The sequence below is a fragment of the Protopterus annectens genome, chromosome 3.part1 (genome assembly GCF_019279795.1).
Source record: "Protopterus annectens isolate FY-2018-M chromosome 3.part1, PAN1.0, whole genome shotgun sequence".
NCBI classification, from domain to species: domain Eukaryota; kingdom Metazoa; phylum Chordata; order Ceratodontiformes; family Protopteridae; genus Protopterus; species Protopterus annectens.
In genome coordinates this window covers 689,235,287-689,255,912 of record NC_056732.1, presented here as the reverse complement: position 1 = coordinate 689,255,912, position 20,626 = coordinate 689,235,287, and the positions used below count along the sequence as shown (strand labels likewise).

At 43.4% G+C, this 20,626-nt stretch overlaps 1 protein-coding gene across 1 annotated transcript in view; it reads left to right on the top strand.

The window, feature by feature from the left end:
- EFR3A (EFR3 homolog A) overlaps positions 1 to 20,626 on the top strand; it is a 2,300,516-nt gene that overhangs the window by 275,861 nt on the left and 2,004,029 nt on the right. Inside the window, exon 3 of the mRNA XM_044066245.1 lies at positions 3,920 to 3,996. Coding sequence (XP_043922180.1) covers positions 3,920 to 3,996 — 77 coding nt within the window. The remainder of the gene's footprint in view (positions 1 to 3,919; positions 3,997 to 20,626) is intronic.

Genomic DNA, 20,626 nt, shown 5'->3' with positions numbered 1-20,626 from the left:
GCCTGGTTCAAAATAACAAACGACAACTGGGTATGAAGTATCATTTCCAGGGGATACTTCATCCCATTCACCACACCCCCTCCACCGACAAGAAAAATCCCGGATGTTCCACCCAGTTACAGGGAACAAGCAACAGTAGAGGTCCAAACGTTGCTAAGAAAAAGTCATCCATCCAGTCACAGCAGACCAGACAGGATCCAGAACTTACTCGAGATTCTTTTTAGTTCCAAAAAAGACAGGGGACTGGAGACCTATATTGGACCTCAGCAGACTAAACAAATCTGTAAAGAAAGAGAAGATGTCCTTCAAGGATGCATCTGCAGTCATCACATATGGGTTGTCCTGCCTCAGGCAGCCTTTCGGTCGGCCGGATTCCAAAGTCTGGGTCCGGCGTCGGCTGATGTCGCCCTTTCCCCGACGTCAGAGCGCCTGGGGTATAAAAGCGTCAGCCGACGCCATCTTCCTCAGTCTTTCTTGCTGCGTGGTGCCTGAAGCAGAAGCAGTTCGCAAGTGCCGGTCAGCCAGCTCCTGTAATTCAGCTACCGAAGACTTCAAAAGCTAAGTACCCCGTTGGGGACTCTTTCTTGCCTCAGCCGATGTCAGATAAAGTTAATAATTGCTTAACTTGTGGGAAACAAATACCTCATAAGGATTTCTACTCTTACTGCCTCACCTGCCTAGGCCCAGACCACGACGTCTCGGCCTGTTCAGCCTGTGCTTCCTTCAGCCGACGCAGTCGATACTTCCCTTCTTAGGGAAAGACAATTGGATGTGCTCGATAGATCTCCAGGATGCATACTACCATATAAAAATGGCTAGGCCATCCAGGGATCATCTGCGCTTCCGGATGGGAGCCAATCATTACCAGTTTCAAGCCCTGCTCTTTGGTCTCACTACAGCCCCTAGAGTGTTCATCAAATGCATGGCAGTGGTCATGGCTCACCTGAGACGTTTAGGATTCCAGGTGTTTCCGTATGTAGACGAATTGACTCCTCACCGCCATCACCAGGCATCGACTCATTCTGGCCAGGGAATCCTCTCTGTCATTCTGCAAGCAGCTGGGCATTACAATAAACTCAGAAAAACCTGCCTTGCCACCATCGCGGCATATCATCTTTATCAGAGCAGAACTAGACACCAACACCACCACCACCACGCTAAAACATCCAGTAGAAAGAGTCTTACTTCTCCATCAGCAGGTCTCATTCTGATATCCAAAAGCAAGGCTCCAGCATCAGAAGTTTTGAAATAGTTAGGTATGATGGCAGCAGCAGCAATTCTGGCCATACCACTGGGCCGTATGCACATGCGGATACTGCAATGGGTGTTGTTCACTCAATGATCTTACCAAGAGCTCCCCATGTCTCACATGATAATGATCACAAACTCCTGCAAAAGGATCTTCAGTGGTGGTTGACCTCAGTTCATGTTACGATAGGACGTCCATTTGTTTTACCACCACCAGCAGCCACAATGACCATGGATGCTTCCCTGATAGGGTGGGGGGAGGGGGCATTTTAAGGGAAGGACAGCCCATGGATCGATCAAAAGACACATCTGCATATCAATGTCCTAGAGATGAGAGCAGTACTTTTGGCATTGCAGTACTTCCAGGACTCTCTTCTTCTGGGTACAATTGCGATTCAGACAAACAACATGTCAGTAGTCTGGTACTTGAACAAACAAGGAGGAACCAGGTCATACTCCCTTTGTCGCGAGGCCCTAAGAGTATGGCAGTGGGCTATATCTACCCACGTCTTTCTGTTAGCAATGCACATCCCAGGGAAATCCAAAGTGATAGCAGACAAGCTGAGCAGAGCAATTTTGTTGCCCCACAAGTGGTCCCTCAAGACAGAAATAGTGGCTTGGATATTCCGAAGGTGGGGCCAGCCTTGCTGTGACCTTTTTGCCATTCACATGAAGAGGAAATGCAGAAGTTACTTTGCCCCGATTCCCCCTCCGGGAGAAGCCCTAAGGGACACACTCGTTCATGATTGGCCCCCGGGTCTCCTCTATGCATTCCCACTAATCCCATTGATACCCAAAGTATTGCAGAAAGCGAAAACCCTGGGAAGGACTATCATTCTAATAGCTCCTCGTTGGCCTCATCAGATTTGGTTCCCCTTCCTTCGACTTCATCTTTTGGAGGACCCCTGGATTCTGGACCCAGTTCTGGACTTTGACGCACTAGTCAGGGGAACTTCATCCCTCTCTGCAGTCACTGAAGCTGACAGCTTGGCTGCTCCAATTCCCATCATAGCCAGGTTCCATAACCTTTCCAATGAGATGAAGCAAATTCTCCTGTCCTCTCATAAATCCTCTACGAGGAAGCTGTACCTGAACAAATGGAAAAAAAATTCTATATGGGCCTCTAAAAACAATATTGATCCTTACCAAGCCCCTATGGCCTCTGTACTAGAATTCTTGACCATGATTTTCAATGAAGGAGCTGCAGCAGCAACAGTGCATGTTCAACTTGCTGCCATCTCTAACTTTTATCTTGGATTCGAAGGGTTGAATATTATGTCACACAAATTATCCAAAGCCTTCCTCAAAGGGACCTTTCATATTAGACCACCTGTGAAATCTCAGTATTCCCATGGAATCTAAATTTCATGCTTTCCTGCATAATTCTTCCTCCATTTGAACCAGCTTCTTCATGTGACCTCAAATTTTTGTCATGGAAAACCATCTTTTTAGTGGCTATTGCTTCGGCCTGCAGAGTATCAGAGCTTCAAGCCTTGTCCATTAAGCCCCATTATTTGATTTTCCATGCTGACAGAGTCTCAGTTCGAACAAACCCCTGTTTTTTGCCCAAAGTTTGCACTGAAACTAATCTCAACCAAATTATTGATTTGCCAGTTTTCTTCTCCATCACTCCAACAATCTAGAGTACATGCACAAACTTGATGTTCACAGACAGCTCAGATTTTATTTGGATAGAACAAAAGAGTTCAGGAAATCAGATCAGCTTTTTGTTTCCCTTTCTGACTCCAGGAAAGATATGCCAGTGGCTAAAACAACTCTGTATAAATGTTTATCTGATTGCATCACCTTTGCTTATTCAGCTGCCAATATGCCCTTACAGCATAAAATTAAAGTTCACTCAACCAGAGCAGTTTCTACATCTTCTGCTTTTTCTGCCAGACTTCCTATTAATAACATTTGTGTAACAGCCACTTGTTCGAAACCTCATACCTTTGTCACTCATTACAAAGTTGACAGGGCCTCCTTTGGATCCCCGGTCCTGAAAAATATACTCCCATGAGCCACCTTTGGTAGATGGTGCTTGGGACGCAACCCATCAGTAAGAATGAATGGCGAGATAGAACAACTTCACATAAAGAAGTTATGTACTTACCATAACATTCCATGTGTGTTGTTCATCTCGCCTTCATTCTTACGTCCCTCCCTCCTACCCCCTCCTGGGCTTTCAGAAGACCGAGATGCTAGATCCCTCCTGGTTACTCAACCCTTCTATACTTTCTCTCTTATGGAGTTATAGAATTACATATGGTATTATTTTGTACAGCAAACAAGATTTGAAGTAACTCTAGGTGCATCATGGGATAGGGACTTGGCCTCGAGTTATTTTTGAAACTTCAAGCTTTGAAGTAGGCTGACTCAGAGCTGAGGGATCGGCTCTGAACCCATCAGTAAGAATGAAGGCGAGATGACCAACTCACATGGAACGTTAATGTAAGTGCATAACTTCTTTTTTGCTTTTTTAAAATAACAGTATTTATTTTCATTTATCTTTTGCTTTGGAGTTGTAGGTAAAGTGTAGCATTTTATAATTGTTACATGATGTATCTTTAAAAGCATGTGTGAAGAAAACACATTCACAACCTTTGAATTACTGCATTGACTTCTCAGCTTTATTGGTCTGCACTACTGATTCTTTTTTTTAATTTTGCAGGTGTTTGTGGTTGCTGTGGTGCCCTGCGACCCCGTTACAAACGCTTGGTTGACAACATCTTCCCAGAAGATCCAAAGGTGAGTAATGCATCTGTTTAATTATTGGCAGATTGTTTCATCTCATTGTTAAATAACACAAGCCATTAGTTAAATGTAAGGCAATGTGCCCTTCTACTTATTGACGTGATACAAGGAACAAATCTAACAGGCCCCATTACTTAGTGATCTGCTGAGTCTGACTTCTTGCATAACTCAAACAAAGCAGGTTGTCTGGTTAATCACAGTTGCACCCACCCTGCAGCATTAACCAGCACCGACCAGTTTTGGTCAGCTGTTTTAAGTTATGACTTGCATAAAAAGTTCTGCATAGGCAGGAGCAACTGCTGGGTCATTTCTCCAGGCAGGGGCAAACACAGATAGGAGCGATCAGATTGTAACGCAACTGTGGAAACCTGTTTGGGTTGCACTGGTTTGTTGAATGATGGTACATACATTTATGAACTGCAGACAGCATCAGTATGCAATGTAAAGCAGGTGCGACCCCCCCATATTGACATCTACTGTTAATTTAATGGGGCTTACAGTTTCACCTTCATTGTACTGCTCAATCTTTGGGTAACACCTATACATTAAGAGTTCATGCATTTACAGGTTTGTAGGGGTTCATGCAATTACAGGTTGCTAGGGGTTGTGGAAGAACTACAAGGTATATAACTTTAAATGCTAATGAGCTAACTACAAAAGGTTGCATCTTATCTGACACATTTGCTTTGTAGTGAGGTTTGTTAGAATGTCAACCTTGTAGACCTCATGGAGGTTAGAGCACATCCTGAGTGTCTCTATTTTTTATTTCTTCATCTTCTTGATGCCACTGCCTGATGAGCATTTAGATAATGAGTTACTTGTTGGCTGCTGTTTACTAACTTTTAAATTGAACTAATCTGCTTTGTTTATCAGATGGGTACCCTTATCATGCATCATTATAATGCACCAAGTACAAATGCATGGAAGAACACATTCTAAGAGACAAATGTACACTATTTTTCTTGCCTAGTATCTTCAAAGTCTTACTTAGCACTAGTCCTTAGCATTATACTTTGACTGCATAAGCAGTCTTTTGCATTTTTAGTTCATTTACCCAACAGTGCTGAATTAATCAGTAAGACATAGAGTGTATTCACTATCTCTGCATTACAAAGTATTGCATGTATGATGGAAAGTAACCAGTGTTTGCAGCAGTAGCAGTTATCCATGTTTATAGGTCCATAAGTGTTTACTTGGCTAATGACCACAAGGGCCTTTTTAAGCCTGGCTATGCAGCCCAAATCTCTGACATGTTCTGGTACCCTTTATAAGTGTAAGCTGGGGCTTGGGAGATGAAACATTTACAAGCTATGGCCTGGGTGATGAACCATTTACATGTTGCCTGTGTCCATTAGAGACATGGGTGCCAAACCAGGGATGAATTTCCTGTTCCCCAACCAATTGTCCAGGTTGCACTTGAATTGAGTTAGGGAGGAACTCTGCTTCACTTGGATGGGGAGCCTGTTCCAGAGACGGGGTAATCTCTGGGATACATACCTGTCTCTCCAGCAGGTCCTATTTATATCACAGCCAAGGTTTAAGTAACCATGTCAGCAGCATTTCTAACCTAATTGTTGCCAGCCAAACAGTGTGCAGTATGTGTTTTTTTACTGAACTACACACTTAGCTTATTAACTTTCCAGTTCAGAAAACCAATGTCCACTTATTCAGACTGGAAGCAATAAAACATATTTTTCTATGCACCTGCACTAACTGTATATTGAGAATCTTATTGATGGACAAATCCGTTATGGAGAATGATCTGTATTTAGCAGAGTGCCCTAGGAATTAGCATATGACTTCACCACCAGAGTTAACTGCATGATACTTAAGAGTCAACAGCAGGTCCACTGTGGTTCAGGCACACTTGCTTACCTGCAGTGCAGCTATGAGGTAATAGATCTGTATTGAGTTAAATGTGTGGCAATAGAATGTAATCGTGTTCATTATGTTGAACTTGTCCAGAGTCTGCATCATACCACACCACTGAGTTACATTGGGCTTCCTGGTTTCTAGACTGGGTTGTGTTTTGAAACATCTTCTGTAGACCGTTGTATGCATCTGTGAAAGCAATGCAGAAGAGACCACCAGCTGCTGGATGATTACATGAAAGGACCCAAAGCTGGTTAGGCATGTAGATAGTATGGCTAGATCCATCCCTCCATCCATCCGCAACCTTATTCCCATTTTTGTGTATTGGGTCATGGTGTCACTTCAGTATTGACAGTCATGTAGAGCCAAGGTCCGCACTGCCAGGTCGCTAGCTCTGCTGCGGAGGTACTATGTCTGGATGTGTACTTTGAAATGTACGGAAAGTTGTCTGGTATTCACATGGCTTGTTTTTCTTCATCTGTTTGTGCCTGCAAAGCATCTTTGTGCAGCAGTTACCAGAACATGAGACAAACAGAAATAGGTTTTCACTAACAACTGCTCTTAATTACATTATCAGCACAGATGATGACCACATAACTGTGGAGATGAGATGGATGTCTCCATGGTAAGATGGATGTCTCCATGGTGCTGCCACAAGTCCAGTCTGAGAAGTCATATTGGCTGTCATCACTATTGGTTGTTGAAAGGTCAGTACCATTACCCAGTACATGTTGCTTTTTCCCCAGTTGCAACAGTTCCTGTATTGGGTTCAGTCTGTGCAAATGATGAACTGCATTGGAACTTTCATTAATCTGGATTGGACAACTCACCTAACACATACAAGTCTGTATGCACATAGTACATTCTCTTCCAGTGCAAGTATACCTGGGGAGTCATTCTGTGAAGCTCTGGTAATCTGTCTGTAAATGCCATAAAAAAAGAACAAAAAAAAATTATGCTCAGCTTTCTGATATTTCATGGAGATTCTGTTGCCAGCTAACACAGTTCTTCTTACCAGTATTGTCAGTAGGAGTAGTAATATACTTGTAATGATGTTATATTTCTGAAGAAATGTAACTTGCATTGACATTGCATCAGTGAAGGGGACATATTGCATGGTACAGAATGAGGGGCATTAAACACACTTAAACTGTAACTGAAATGTCGGGACCCACTAGACTGAGTCCTGAAATATGGAGACTGAATGGCAAAAAAAAAAATGGACTTGGATATTAAATCCAAAATGCCATTTCTTGGAATATTACCTTTTCTCTGATGTATGGCAATCTTAGAGTTGGTATATATAGCCTTCAGGGGTGCTGCCCCCACAAAAGGAAGTTTTAACGGGAAGAGAGATCTTCGAGATTCGCTGTTCTCCTGTGTTTTCAGTCATTTTTTTTTCTTGGCATGTTGGCACTCGGCATTTTGAGTGCCAACATTTCATTAGGGAGCCCACTTAAACACTTGAAATTAGATGGCTTGAGAAACATTAAAAAATTAATCTGAGAGTATAATGTGGTGAAACCGGGTTAAGTTTTGAATATTGCAACGTGGTTATGCACACTGCAGCATATATATATATATATATATATATATATATATATATATATATATATATATATATATATATATATATATATACATCTTTATATATATATATACTGCTCTTGTCCACTGACTGCAGCTGTTCACTTAAGCAAGGAAAGCAAACCTAGTGAGGAACTCTGTGATGGAAGCTGTGTCATTCTGATGGGCTGTGCAAAGCGATTCTGCAAAGTACAACTCTTGGTAATGCAATAACTTATAAATTGAAGTATGCTGGCTTACTGGAGTAGATGGAAGAAGCCCTACTTTTTACTCTGTTGACTGAAGTTTGATTAGTGGCCCTTGCATTACCGAAGCTGACTATGGGAGGGAGAGGAAAGAAGGGGCTGTGCCGTCTTGTCTCTCATAGGGGGATAGGGATAAAGGTTGTATGTTGGGGAAGAATGCAAATGCCATGTTTTCTGTGTTGACCGCAGAACACAACAGAGTGCATGCCAGCCGGGCCAGAGTATGACCACAGTAGATGCAGTGTGCTACTATGGAGGTGGCGTGTGGCTTTGTAATGACTCATTACACTCCTCTAGAGAGTGCTGTCCCAAGATAGGCATGCCACCACAGAGCTGGGGACATTGGACTCACAGGTGTCCAGATTCCTAGAACCAGTATACCGTATACTGAGGTAGGACTACAATTCACCAGTCTGCAAGATGATGGTCCCTCCCCATTTAGTCCATCCCTTGCTTCTCACTTGTTCTTCATAGGTTTATAGTTTCATAGGTGTTTACTAGGCTAACACCCACAAGGGCCTTTTTAAGCCTAGCCATGCATCCCAAATCTCTGACAAGTTCTGATACCCTTGATAAGTGTAAGCAAGGGCTTGGGAGAGGAAACATTTACAAGCAGGGCCCTGGGTGATGAACCATTTACAGATTGCCTGTGTTCATTATAGAGATAGGTGCCAAACCATGGATGAATGTCCTGTCTCCATCCAGTTGTCCAAGTTGCACTTGAATTGGGTTATGCTTCACATGGATGTGGAGCCTGTTCCAGAGATAGGAAAATCTCAGGGATGCATACCAGTCTGTCCAGCAGGTCCTATATATATCACAGGCAGGGTTTAAGTCTTTAGAAAGGGTAATTCTGGTGCTGTTTGTTTTGTGGATATGCAGGAGGTCCATCAGAGTGGGGGTCCAACAATTCCCTGTATGTCAGGCATAGGTCTTCATAGGTTCATAGGTTTATACTAGGCTAACTGCCCTAGGGAATTTATAAGCCTAGCCCAAAGTTATGTGGCTTACGCTGCCCCTTATGTTAGAAATACTGTGCCCATTAGTTTGTTGTGCCTCTGTCCAGTAGTGACACAGAGATGATTCCCGGGGTAAACCTACGATCTCCCATCCACCGGTCAAGATTTCTCTTGAACAGAGCCAGCGAGGTGCTCTCCCTCACATGGACCGGGATTTTATTCCACAGCATGGGGAGTCTCTGGGTGATAAATCTATCCCTCCAGCATGTCCTATTTATATCTGTGCTAAGGTTTAAGTCTCTTGCTCTAGTGGTTTTGGTGGATTTGGATTTTTTGAGGTGGAGCATGTCCATTAATTCCGGGTTGGTCATGGCCTTGTATGTCAGGCACAGGTCACCTCTGAGCAGACGGTATGCAACTGAATAGAGTTGGAGTTTCTTCAGTCTGGCAGCATATGACAGGTTTTGGAGTCCCTTTATCCTTTTGGTGAGGAACTTTTGGGGTCTCTCCAATTGCTGCAGGTGTCGGGTGAGATACATCCTGAATGGGGCATTGTACTTGATCATTGGTCTGATAAGTGAAGAGTACAGGGGAACAATGACCTCACTTGATCTGGATGTGAATCCCTTCATGATCAGGTGGGCAATGTAGAAGGTCTTTCGAACCACTTTAGCAACGTGAGTGTCAAACGAGAGGCCACTGTTAACCTGGGTCCCCAGGTCCCTGATAACCTCTTCTGTGCTTAGTGGGTTGCCACCTATATGGTAGCTTGGGGTTACCTTGTTTTTCCCGAAGGGTATGACTATACACTTTTTTGCGTTTAACTTCAGGCCATGGCTCTGGCACCAGCTATCAGTTTCCGTCAGACCCCTCTGAAGGATGTTTGTGTCCGATGTACTATCCACTATGGCACCCAGTTTGCAGTCATCCGCAAACTTTGTCAGCCATAGTCCTCCTATGTTTGCCTGTACTTCTGAGAAGTAGATGCCGAACAATAGGGGGCCAAGGACTGAGCCCTGTGGGACTCCACTTGTAACCGGCTTGGAGTCTGACATGGCTCCAGCAACTCTAACCCTGTGGGTTCTGTCCTTTAGCCAGTTTGCAACCCATCTTGTGACATATGGGTTTACATTTAAGCTGGTAAGTTTCTCTATAATACCCGAGTGGGGTATTGTGTCGAAAGCTTTTGCAAGGTCAAGGTAGGCTGTATGGACTGCCTTTCCCTCATCAATAGCCTTGGTGACTGTTTCGAAGAAGTCGACCAAGTTCAAAAGGCAAGATCTGCCCTTGACAAAGCGAAATTGGGTGGGGTCCAAGGTCTGCAAGTCCCCTATGTCCTTGTTTATGAGTTCCATTATGATTCTCTCCATAGCTTTGCAGACCAGGCTTGTTAAGCTTATGGGGCGGTAATTACCAGGGTCCGTAGAGGCACCGCCTTTGTGGAGTGGGACCACAGTTGCCGTACGCCGCTCCTTGGGCACATATCCTGTGGTGAGGCTAAGATTAAACAGCTGCCTTATGTGCGGGTTTAGTTCTTCATTGAGTTCATGTAGCACACAGCCGGGGACCCCATCCGGTCCCATTGATGCTGTGTTTTTAGCTTTAGAGAGAGCAGCTTTCACCTGCGCATTTGAGATATCTGGGAGGCTACACTCAGTTGGGATAGTTATCTCTCCTTTTGGGGGGGAGAGGGGGGTGAAGTTTGCGCTGAACCTGTCTGCCAGTATGTTGGCAATGTCTGTGGGTTCAGTGATTTTTGTATCATTTTGGACTAATTGTGAGCATATCTGGGAGTTTCCGCCCAGGTTTCTGACATAGCTGAAGAAGGCCTTATGATTGTCTTTTGAATCTATGGCAATTTTTCTCTCAAAGTTGGCCTTGGATGATTTTATGAGGGATCGTAGTTTCTTGCTAGTGCTGATCAAAGATGCCTTCCCTTTTTGGGATTTTGCTCTATCATGTAATAGCTTTCTCCTCTTATTGTAAAGTTTGTTTATGGCTGGGGTCCTCCAGACTGGACGTTTGCCCTTGGTGGAAAGAGTCTTGGTTTTATTTGGGATTGCCTGATCCATGCAGTCCTGAAGGTGTTTATAGAAGGCATTTGTAAGGGCTTCCGCAGCTTGGGTTGTGGTTTCCATTGGCTCGGGGGCCTTGAAGGATACCACACCTGTCTTGAGTAGTGTGAAGTTTGCTTTAGAGAAGTTCTTCACTGTGGTCTTTTTGTTTGGGGTGGGGCGGGATGTGGATTTCTAGTGAGATTAGTTTATGATCTGATCTCACCAATGAGGGATATACTTCGGTGTGGAGCATTTTGTCCCCATGTTCGTGATGATGAGATCTAGTATATTTTCTCCTCTTGTGGGGATGGTGACTAGTTGTTCCATGGCATTTGAATTTATGAACTCCAGGAACCTTTGGGCTAGAAAGTTTGGGCTTGAGTAATGTTCCCAGTCTATATTCGGGTAGTTGAAGTCACCCAATATGATGGTGTTTGGTGATACATTTATACCCTCCAGTGTCTTCAGGAAGGCTGTGTGGGTTTCGAGTTTGAGAGGGTGGCCTGTAGCATGCTACAAATTGTAGAGCAGTTTTGCCTATGGTTAATTGCACCTGGATGGTTTCCGATGCTTCGTGCGTAGCCACCAACCTGGAGGTGTGGGTATCCTTGATGAATATGGATACACCCCCTCCTTTTGTGGTGTGGTCCGGTTTTGGGGCCGGAACGCATGATATGAGATGAAACCTGATAGTGCCGGGGTGCTCTCAGGAGCCTTGAACCAGGTTTCAGTCACAGCACAGACATCGATGTTCTCCATACTGAGAAGGGCCTCGAGTGCGTGCATTTTGAGATTTAGACTTCTGGCATTGAGCAGCATTACCCTTAGTTTCTTCACGTTTTTGTTTTCTAGGGTGGTAGGTTTAGAATTTGAGCCTTGCCTAAAAAAGGCACTATGGGGGTGGCAAGAGTCTTAGCCAATATCTGGAATCCCAGGGGGTGACAGGTGCAAGCCGTCCCTTGAGAAGCACCGTGGCTTGTCAAGCATGTCATCCCAGGCAGACAGGCACTGGATCCCCTTTGAATGACACCAGAAATTAAGCCAATTGTTAAAGCTGATCATCTTGTCACTATATTGTGGCATCATTCTTGGTGAAGGAAGGATACTGCTCAGGGTCAGGGTCATACCTGCCTGGGCTACAGGGTCAGGGTCATACCTGCCTGGGCTACATAATCAGAGAGCTCCTCTATGTCTCTTTTCATGTAGTCCAGGGAGGTATGTCTCAGGTCGTTCACACCAGCATGGACAATGACTGTGTCATACTTGTACCTGCCGTGGAGTGACCTGAGTGCTTGTGTTATGTGGCGGATTCTAGCGCCCGATAGGCAGCTTACCGTGACCTTCTCCTTGTTCAGCCTGGTGAGTGGGACGTCAGTGTGTCTGACTATGGAGTCACCTATGACAAGTATGTTTGGTGTTGTATTTGGCCTTAAGGGCAGTGACTGCTTTGCACACTGATTTTGTTGTTTATGTGTTGTTTGTGTGGTGTATTGAGTTTGCAGTTGCTTGGGTGTCTGCTTTGGAGGCCTCTGCTGTTTAGGTAAATTTTTACTCAGAGCCTCTGAGTATGTCTTAGTGTGTTTATGTGTTTGATTCAGTGGTGTGGTTGAGTTATGTGAGACTGGTATTGTGGTGTGTGTAGTTGCCTTCTCCTCCTGCCTGGTCCTGAGTTGAGAGAGCTCAGCCTCCAGTTTGGCTAAATAGCTGCATCTCTCGCAAGTGTTAGTGTTACGTGGGAGGAGGAGAGGGTTGTCCGTGTACATGAGGCAATTGTAACATTGTCTCAGAATTCCCAGATTCACCAACTGGGCAGGAGAGGACGCCCCTCAAAAAGCCTGTAGGAGAAAGAATACAGGAAAAGAGCCTTGAGGCTTTCTGGATATGACATTGTACTTAAGCCCTGTATTCTTTTAGTGAGGAAGCTCTGTGGATATTCCAGTTGTTGGATATGCCTGGTTAGGTGCATACCAAAGAGGGCATTGTACTTAATGATAGTTCTGATGGCTTCCTTAAATTTAGATGCCATACTTTTGTTTAAGTTGAGCAGCGTATAATGATTTCCTCACTACTGTGGATGCATGATGGTCAAAGGCTAGATTACTATTTTTGTGTGTCCCTAAGTCCCTGACTACTGGGTCATCTCTAAGGGCTGTGTTGTCAATATGATAGTTGCTAGGGCTGGATGACTTTCCAAAGGAAGCTATTATGCATTTCTTGGCATTTAGTTTTAGTCCGTGGCTCTGACACCAGTTGTTTGTGTCAGACCCTCTTGGAGAACATTTATGAAAGTGTGAGATTCAATGACTGCTCCTAATTTGCAATCATCTGCAAATTTAGTCAGCTGGAGACCACTGACATTGACCTTGACTTCAGAGAAGTAATTTCCAAAAAGGAGCGGTCCAAGGACTGATCCCGGAGGAACTCCACTTGGGACTGGCCTCTTTGTAGAGGTGGACTCCCTAGTTCTAATTTCCTGGATCCTGTCTGTGAGCCAGTTGGATATCCACCAGGTGGCATATGAGTTTTTACCTAACCTTCTGTGTTTGTCAACAATGCCTGAGTAAGGTATTGTGTCAAATGCCTTGGCCAGGTCAAGGTAGGCAGTGTGAACCATATTGCCCTCTTCCATTGCTTTGATGACCTTCTCAGAGGTCCACCAGGTTGAGTAGGCATGATCTCCCCTTCACAAAACCAAAATGAGTTGGGTCTAGTGTCTAGAGGTTTACTATATCACTATTGATCATTTCCATGATAATTCACAGCCAGAGGGGAACAAATGAGCCAGTTGTGTGACCAGGTAGGAGAGGTGATGGTCAATGGAAGGCAGTGTTTTGCATGTTTTTTGATGGGTTCTTCTGTTGCCACCTCATTCCATCTTCTTCAGTAGCTTTTATACTCTATTTTTAGTAAGGAATATTGCAACAGTGAGCTTGCAAGGACATGGTACAGTTGTGTAAGAACTTACTATAACAGTAGATGTCTTACTTTATACTGTTGGCAGTATTCCATCCCTCCCTCCTTCCCTCTTTTCTGTTCTATTTCTTGCCCTAAGGACCTTTTCTTCTCCACTTTCTGGATGTACATGTCCTTAATTTTCTTTTCCTCCTGGTTTGCTCTGGTCCTCCTGAGACAATTTAGTGCTGAGGATTAGGTGCTCGTACGTCTCTTTTATACTTTACATCGTGGATGAAGGACATATAGGTTTATAGGTTCATACTAGGCTATCTGCCCTAGGGCATTTATAAGCCTAGCCAGAGTGTGTTTGGCTTTCGCCACCCATTTTAAATGAATTTTGCTATGCCCTTTTTCGAGGTTAGTATACTGTGCCTCTGTCTAACAGTGACACAGAAATGATACCCGGGGTAAACCTACCATCTCCCATCCACTCATCAAGATTCCTCTTGAAGAGAGTCAATGAGGGACTCTGCCTAAACTGGACTGGGATTTTATTCCAGAGTGAAGGGAGCCTCTGGGTTATGAATCTGTCCCTCCAGCATGTCCTATTTATTTCAGTGCTGAGGTTCAAGTCTCGAGCGTAGCTCGATGGGATTTGGATTTTCTGAGGTGCAGCATGTCCATTAATTCCGGGTTGGACATGGCTTTATACATCAGGCACAGATCGCCTCTGAGCAGGCGGTATGCCACTGAGTAGAGCTGGAGTTTCTTTAACCGGGCAGCATATGGCATCTGTTTGAGCCCTTTGATCCTCTTGGTGAGGTACTTTTGGGGTCTTTCCAGTTGCTACAGGTGTGTGGTAAGGTACATCCCAAAAGGGGCACTGTACTCAATTATGGGCCTGATGAGGGATGAGTAAAGAGGCACGATGACCTCCCCTGATCTAGATGTGAATCCCTTCATGATTAGGTGGGCTATATAAAATGTTTTTCTAACCACTTTGGCCACGTGGTTGTCAAATGAGAGATTGCTATCAGCTTGGGTCCCCAGGTCCCTAATTACTTCTTCCATACTTAATGGATTACCACCTATGTGGTAATTTGTGGGCACTTTGTTTTTGCTAAAGGGGATGGCTATACACTTTTTGGCATTTAGCTTGAGGCCATGGCTCTGGCACCAGTTGTCTGTTTCTATAAGGCCCTTTTGTAGGATGCTTGTATCGGCTGGAGAGTCGATTATGGCACCCAGTTTGCAGTCATCTGCGAACTTGGTCAGCCACAGTCCTTCCGCGTTAGCCTTTACCTCAGAGAAATATATACCGAACAAGAGAGGTCCCAGGACTGAGCCTTGTGGGATGCCACTTGTAACTGGTTTGGAGTCTGACATGGCTCCAGCAATTCTAACCCTGTGGGTTCTGTCCTTGAGCCAGTTTGCAACCCATCTGGTGACATAGGGGTTTATATTTAAGCTGGTGAGCTTATGTATAATGCCCGAGTGGGGTATTGTATTGAAGGCTTTTGCAAGGTCCAGGTAGGCTGTGTGGACCACTTTCCCCTCGTCAATGGCCTTGGTGACTGTTTCAAAGAAATCGACCAGGTTTAAGAGGCAGGATCTGCCCTTAACAAAGCCGAACTGGGTAGGATCCAGTGTCTGTAGGTCCCCAATATCTTTATTTATGAGGTCCATGATGATCCTTTCCATAGCTTTGCAGACCAAGCTAGTCAAGCTTATGGGGCGATAGTTTCCAGGATCCGTTGAGGCACCACCTTTGTGGAGAGGGACCACTGTTGCTGTACGCCACTCTTTGGGTACATATCATGTAGTAAGGCTGAGATTGAACAGTAGTTTTATGTTTGGGTTTAGTTCTTCTTGGAGTTCATGTAGGACGCAGCCCGGGACACCGTCTGGTCCCATTGATGCTGTGTTTTTGCTTTGGAGGGGGCGGCTCTTACCTGAGTATCTGAGAAGTCAGGGGGGCAGCACTCTGCTGGGATAGATATTTGCCCTTTTGGTGGGGAAGGGGGGAGAAGTTTGCTACACTCATACCTTTACTTATACTCCTCTGAGGTTACACTCATAACATACCCCCCCTGAGGTTACACTCATAACATACCCCCCGAGGTTACACTCATAACATATCCCCCGAGGTTACACTCATAACATATCCCCCGAGGTTACACTCATAACATATCCCCCGAGGTTACACTCATAACATATCCCCCTGAGGTTACACTCATAACATACTCCCCTGAGGTTACACTCATACCTTTACTTATACTCCCCTGAGGTTACACTCATACCTTTACTTATACTCCCCTGAGGTTACACTCATACCTTAACTTATACTCCCCTGAGGTTACACTCATACCTTTACTTGTACTCCCATGAGGTTACACTCATACCTTTATTTATTTGACATTTGTTAACCAGGTTAGTCCAACTGAGCCAGTAGTCCATCTTCAGTGGAGACCAGAGGAGAAAATCTCCAATGGTAAAATTACATTCATAAACATACAGAGAAATAATAATATATATTCAGAGTTTCACACAGTATATAGTGAAATAATACAATTGGGAACATACAGTAGTACAATAAGACTGAGCACTCAAATTACATTTCAAAAAATGTACACATGTACAAAAGTGGCATCTAGTATTTATATTTACAACTGAGTCTGGGTCAATACAAGTACTAGGTGGAGGGAGTTGAAGACCAATTAACAGTTTCAGTAAACAGACAGAAAAAGGATACTATAGAAGAATACAGTAGGTAAATGCTAGAAATGATGCTGTTTATTTTGTAAAGTTTACTTTGACTTTGTTGAGAGAAGTAGTTGAAATTAAGATGTGTTGTTACCTAATGTAATAAAAATACTTAAAGGGAGAAGTGGGATACAATACAAAAATACAATAAGTAAATACTAGAAATTATAATTACACAGTTAAAACAAGTAATGCATACTGGGGTGTATCATTAGTATAATAAAAAAATACTTTTCAAGGGAGATAAGGGGAAAAAGAATGATTGTGGGGATGTATGACTGGGTAAGGTGCTGGGGAGAGATGTGCGGTAGGGTACGAAGGGGTGGGAGGGTTTAGGTAGGTTCATGACAAGGGCAGATCCATGAGCCTAACAGGAACAGTTTTAATTGCTTTTTGAATTGGAGTAGTGTTTGAGGTGTTTCTGATGTAATGATGGAAGTTTGTTCCACAATAGAGACACATTATTTTTATAGAGAAGTTTGCCTATGTTTCTGTTTGGTTTATGTATGACAAGGAGTTGTTGGTCAGAGCTTCTGGAGTGGTCTGGTGGGGGTGTAGAAGGATACAAGAGAAGAGAGGGAAGGGCAGGCAGTAGGTTTGTACAGAATGGAGTGTCTGATTTGTAATTTTGATATGAGAAGTTGGTGGGGGATTTCTGGCCACTGCAGTTGTTTTAATGCAATGCAATGGTGAGACTTGTAAGGTTGGCTTGTTGCAAGTCTGGCCATTTTACTGTAGGACTGTTCAAGTCGTAAGATTAATGAGGACTGTAGGTTTGAGTGGATGGGAGCAGCATAAAGAAGGCCTGGTAGTAGAATGCTCTAGCTAGGAATAGTTTGGCCTCAGGAGTAAGATATATTTTTTGCTACGATACAACCCTAATTTTTGTGGTGTCTTTTTAAAACACAGATGGATATGCTGGTTCAATTTAAGCTGATCATCAATAATGGTGCCGAGGAGTTTTGTATGTGGGTCTGCTTTGTTGATGGTGTTATCTAGTGTGCAGATGGAAAAGGAGGATTTATGGTATGAGAATGAGTTAGGGGGGATTTATGTTATGAGAGTGAGTTAGTTAGGAAGAGTAAGAGTTTAGTTTTCTTAGGGTTTAGGATTAGCTGGTTTTTGTTAAGCCATTTTTCGATGGAGTAGAATCTGTTTTGTGTAAGAGAAAGAAGATAGATATATTATTGGAGGATGTAATGAGGGTTGAGTCATTTGCATATTGGATAAGGGTAGAGTAGTTGCAAGCAGAGTGAAGATTGTTGGTAAAGATATTAAATAGTAGGGGGCCTAGGATAGAGCCCTGGGGGACCCCTGTTTTTATAGGTAAGAAAGGTGAGCATGAAGTGAGCCATTGGACACAATGTAGTCTATTAGAAAAAGAGATGCACAATGGAAGGAAAGAGATAATTTCAATTAGTTTTGTCAGTAGTTTATAGTGAGACACAGTATCAAATGCTTTGAATAGGTCGAGGAAGAGTCAGGACACAAGTTGTTTTTTTTCTCTGGCCTCAGCAACTGTATGAGAAAAAGATAAGAGGGCAGAAGCAGTGCTGTGGTTAGGTCGGAAACCAAGAGGCTTTCCTGTAGTAGGTATTTAAGGAGTTGAGAGTAGATGCATTTTTAGTAGAATTTTAGAGAGAAGAGATAGGATGGCTATTAGGTCAGAAGTTAGAAGGGTCTGTGGAGTTACCTCCTTTGTGCAGTGGTACGGTACAGAAGGACTTCCAGATGTTAGGCACTGTGCTTTCTGGATTAGATCCATTTATTAGTATGGACATGGGAAGAGCTATGGAGCTGACAGCAAGTTTGAGAAGGGGGGGTAGTTTATCAGCACATGGGGAGCCAGGTTTAAGTTTGTGAAGAAGAGATTTGATATAGGAGGTGGGAACAAGTTTAAGAGAGAAAGGGGTTTTGTTAGTATAGATAGAAGGGGGTGGCAGAGTTGAGTGGACTGAAGTTATGTTCTGGTGAGTTAATCTGCAGATCGTGTCTATGAAGGAGTTAATGAGCAGGTTGGCAGTCTCTAGTGGTGAGTTATTAGGGAAGGGGTTTAGGGTAGAGGGGTTACCAGGGTGTGGGATATTACTGATGGTGGACCAGAATATTTTGGGGCTGTAGAGATGATTGGCTTGAGCTGTATTGCAAAAAAATTTCTTACCTTGATAAATATTTTTTTTGGCATAGTTCCTGGTTTCCTTGTAGCTTTGTAGTAGGGTAGGGGATTTGGTTTTCTGCCCGTCTTTCCAGATACTATCCCCTTTGTGCATGAGGGAGCATGTCTTTTTTGTTTACCAAGGAGCATGGTTGGCTTTAATCTTGATATTTCTTTGGGGTGCAAGTGAGTCTAAGATGTTGAGGAAAGTCTGGTTAAAAGTCTCCACTGCTTCACTAAGGGGAGGGTAATGAAGAAATGACTAGTTAATGGTTGCTAGTTTATGATTAAAAGAATCACTGTCAAATGGCGATAGTTTATTCCTATACCTAGATCCCATCTATACCTGGACTGTCATAGTGTGTCTTTGGATGTGAATAGGGAGGTGATCACTGAGAGAGTTGGGCAGGGTGCAGGGGTTGTGGTAGAGATTAGGGTCAGAAGTAAGTATCCAGTCAAGGATAGTACTGGTAGCAGTAGTTTTATTAATATGAGTGGGGGATGTGATAAGTTGTTTGAAACCATGGAGGTTTATACACTTATTGGGGGAGTCGGACATGATCTTTGACCAGTCTATGTTAACATCTCCCAGAATGATAGTTTCATAGGGAATGTTGTCATCAGTCAGCCATGAAAGTATGTTTTCTAGGACAGGCATATTATTGCCTGGAGGGATGTAAAGTGTGGCTATAGCAAATTTTTTGTGGAAGTTAAGATGACAATTTAATACAAGCAGCTCAGTGGGTTGAAAGTTCGATAATGGTATATGTAAGGGGGAGAGATTAAAGTAGATCAGAATAAAGGATTGCAACACCACCACTTTTTCTCGTTTCTCTATCTAATAGAAAGATGTTGTAACCTGGGGGTAATATTTCTTTACTTGCTATGTGTGGTTTTAACCAGGTTTCAGTTAGTTAAAATATGAGGGAAGTGTTGGGCTATCCAGGAGTGTAAGTCTGTGTTTTTGTTGAAAAGACTTTGAATGTTAATTGAGAATAGGTGTACGTTTTGCAAGAGATGCAGTGCAGTGTAGGGAGGGGAGTGCTTGGAGGAGGTAGGAGTTAGGAAAGGCGCATGCTAGGGTTGAGCAAGAGACTGAGGGTCTGGGGTTGGAGTGAATGTCACCGCCTAGGAGGAGAGTAGCCTTATAAAAGTAGGGTGATAAGGTTTTGAGCTGTAGGGGAGTAGTTTTACTTTGTCACTGTTGTGGATGGGTGCAGGAGTTTTTACTTTGTAGATATGAAAATGTGAGGTAGTGAAGAGTGATGGGGAAATGTAAAAGGAGTGGGTTGCATTAAGGTTGCTGAAAGAATAGGAAAGAGTAGAGGAAGTATGTAAGTAGTGTAGTTTGGTGTGGTAAGAGGAGAGGTGAGTAAACAGAATAAGTAATGGGATGCTTAGGTAAAAATGAGCCATGATGGATGTAATGGGTGTCACTGTGACAGCTCTTAATTATCAGTAAGGTTAAGGCTAATTGATGTGTAATGGGAAATACAGGGGTGTGAGTGGGAGGGGTGTGGTTAATGAAGTACAGTATAAATCTAATGTGAAAAATATATATATCTAAGCTAACCCAACTGCTAAAGGAGACTCACAAAACAAAGCAGCAAATCCAGAAATAAGTATAAGGGAATCCAACCACCGCGGCCCACTGAACCAATTAAAAAACAAATTAAAAAAACAAAAATCATCTTACATCGATGTAAGATAATTTTTGTTTTTTAATTGGTTCAGTTTAATTGCTTCTTAGTGATTGGCCGAGTACTTTTTAAAAAATATGTAATTTTTATTTTCATTTTGTATTTGGTCTGATGAAGCAGTAACCCCACGAAAGCGCTAACCTTTTTCCATTAAACTGTCTGCTGTTTTACATATCTTCTGGATATCTATTTGGCTGGACCATGATGGTTTGACTCACTTATACTTATTTCTGGATAAATATGATGATGTCAGGGGTGGGTGGGAATGGGGATAGGGTAGAAGAGCGGAGTGAACCAGAGCACAGTGAGGGTGAACGGAGCGGATTGGATGAGAGACAATGCAGTGGGCACTTCAGAAACAATCAGCAAGGTGAGCAGTTAAGATCAGAGA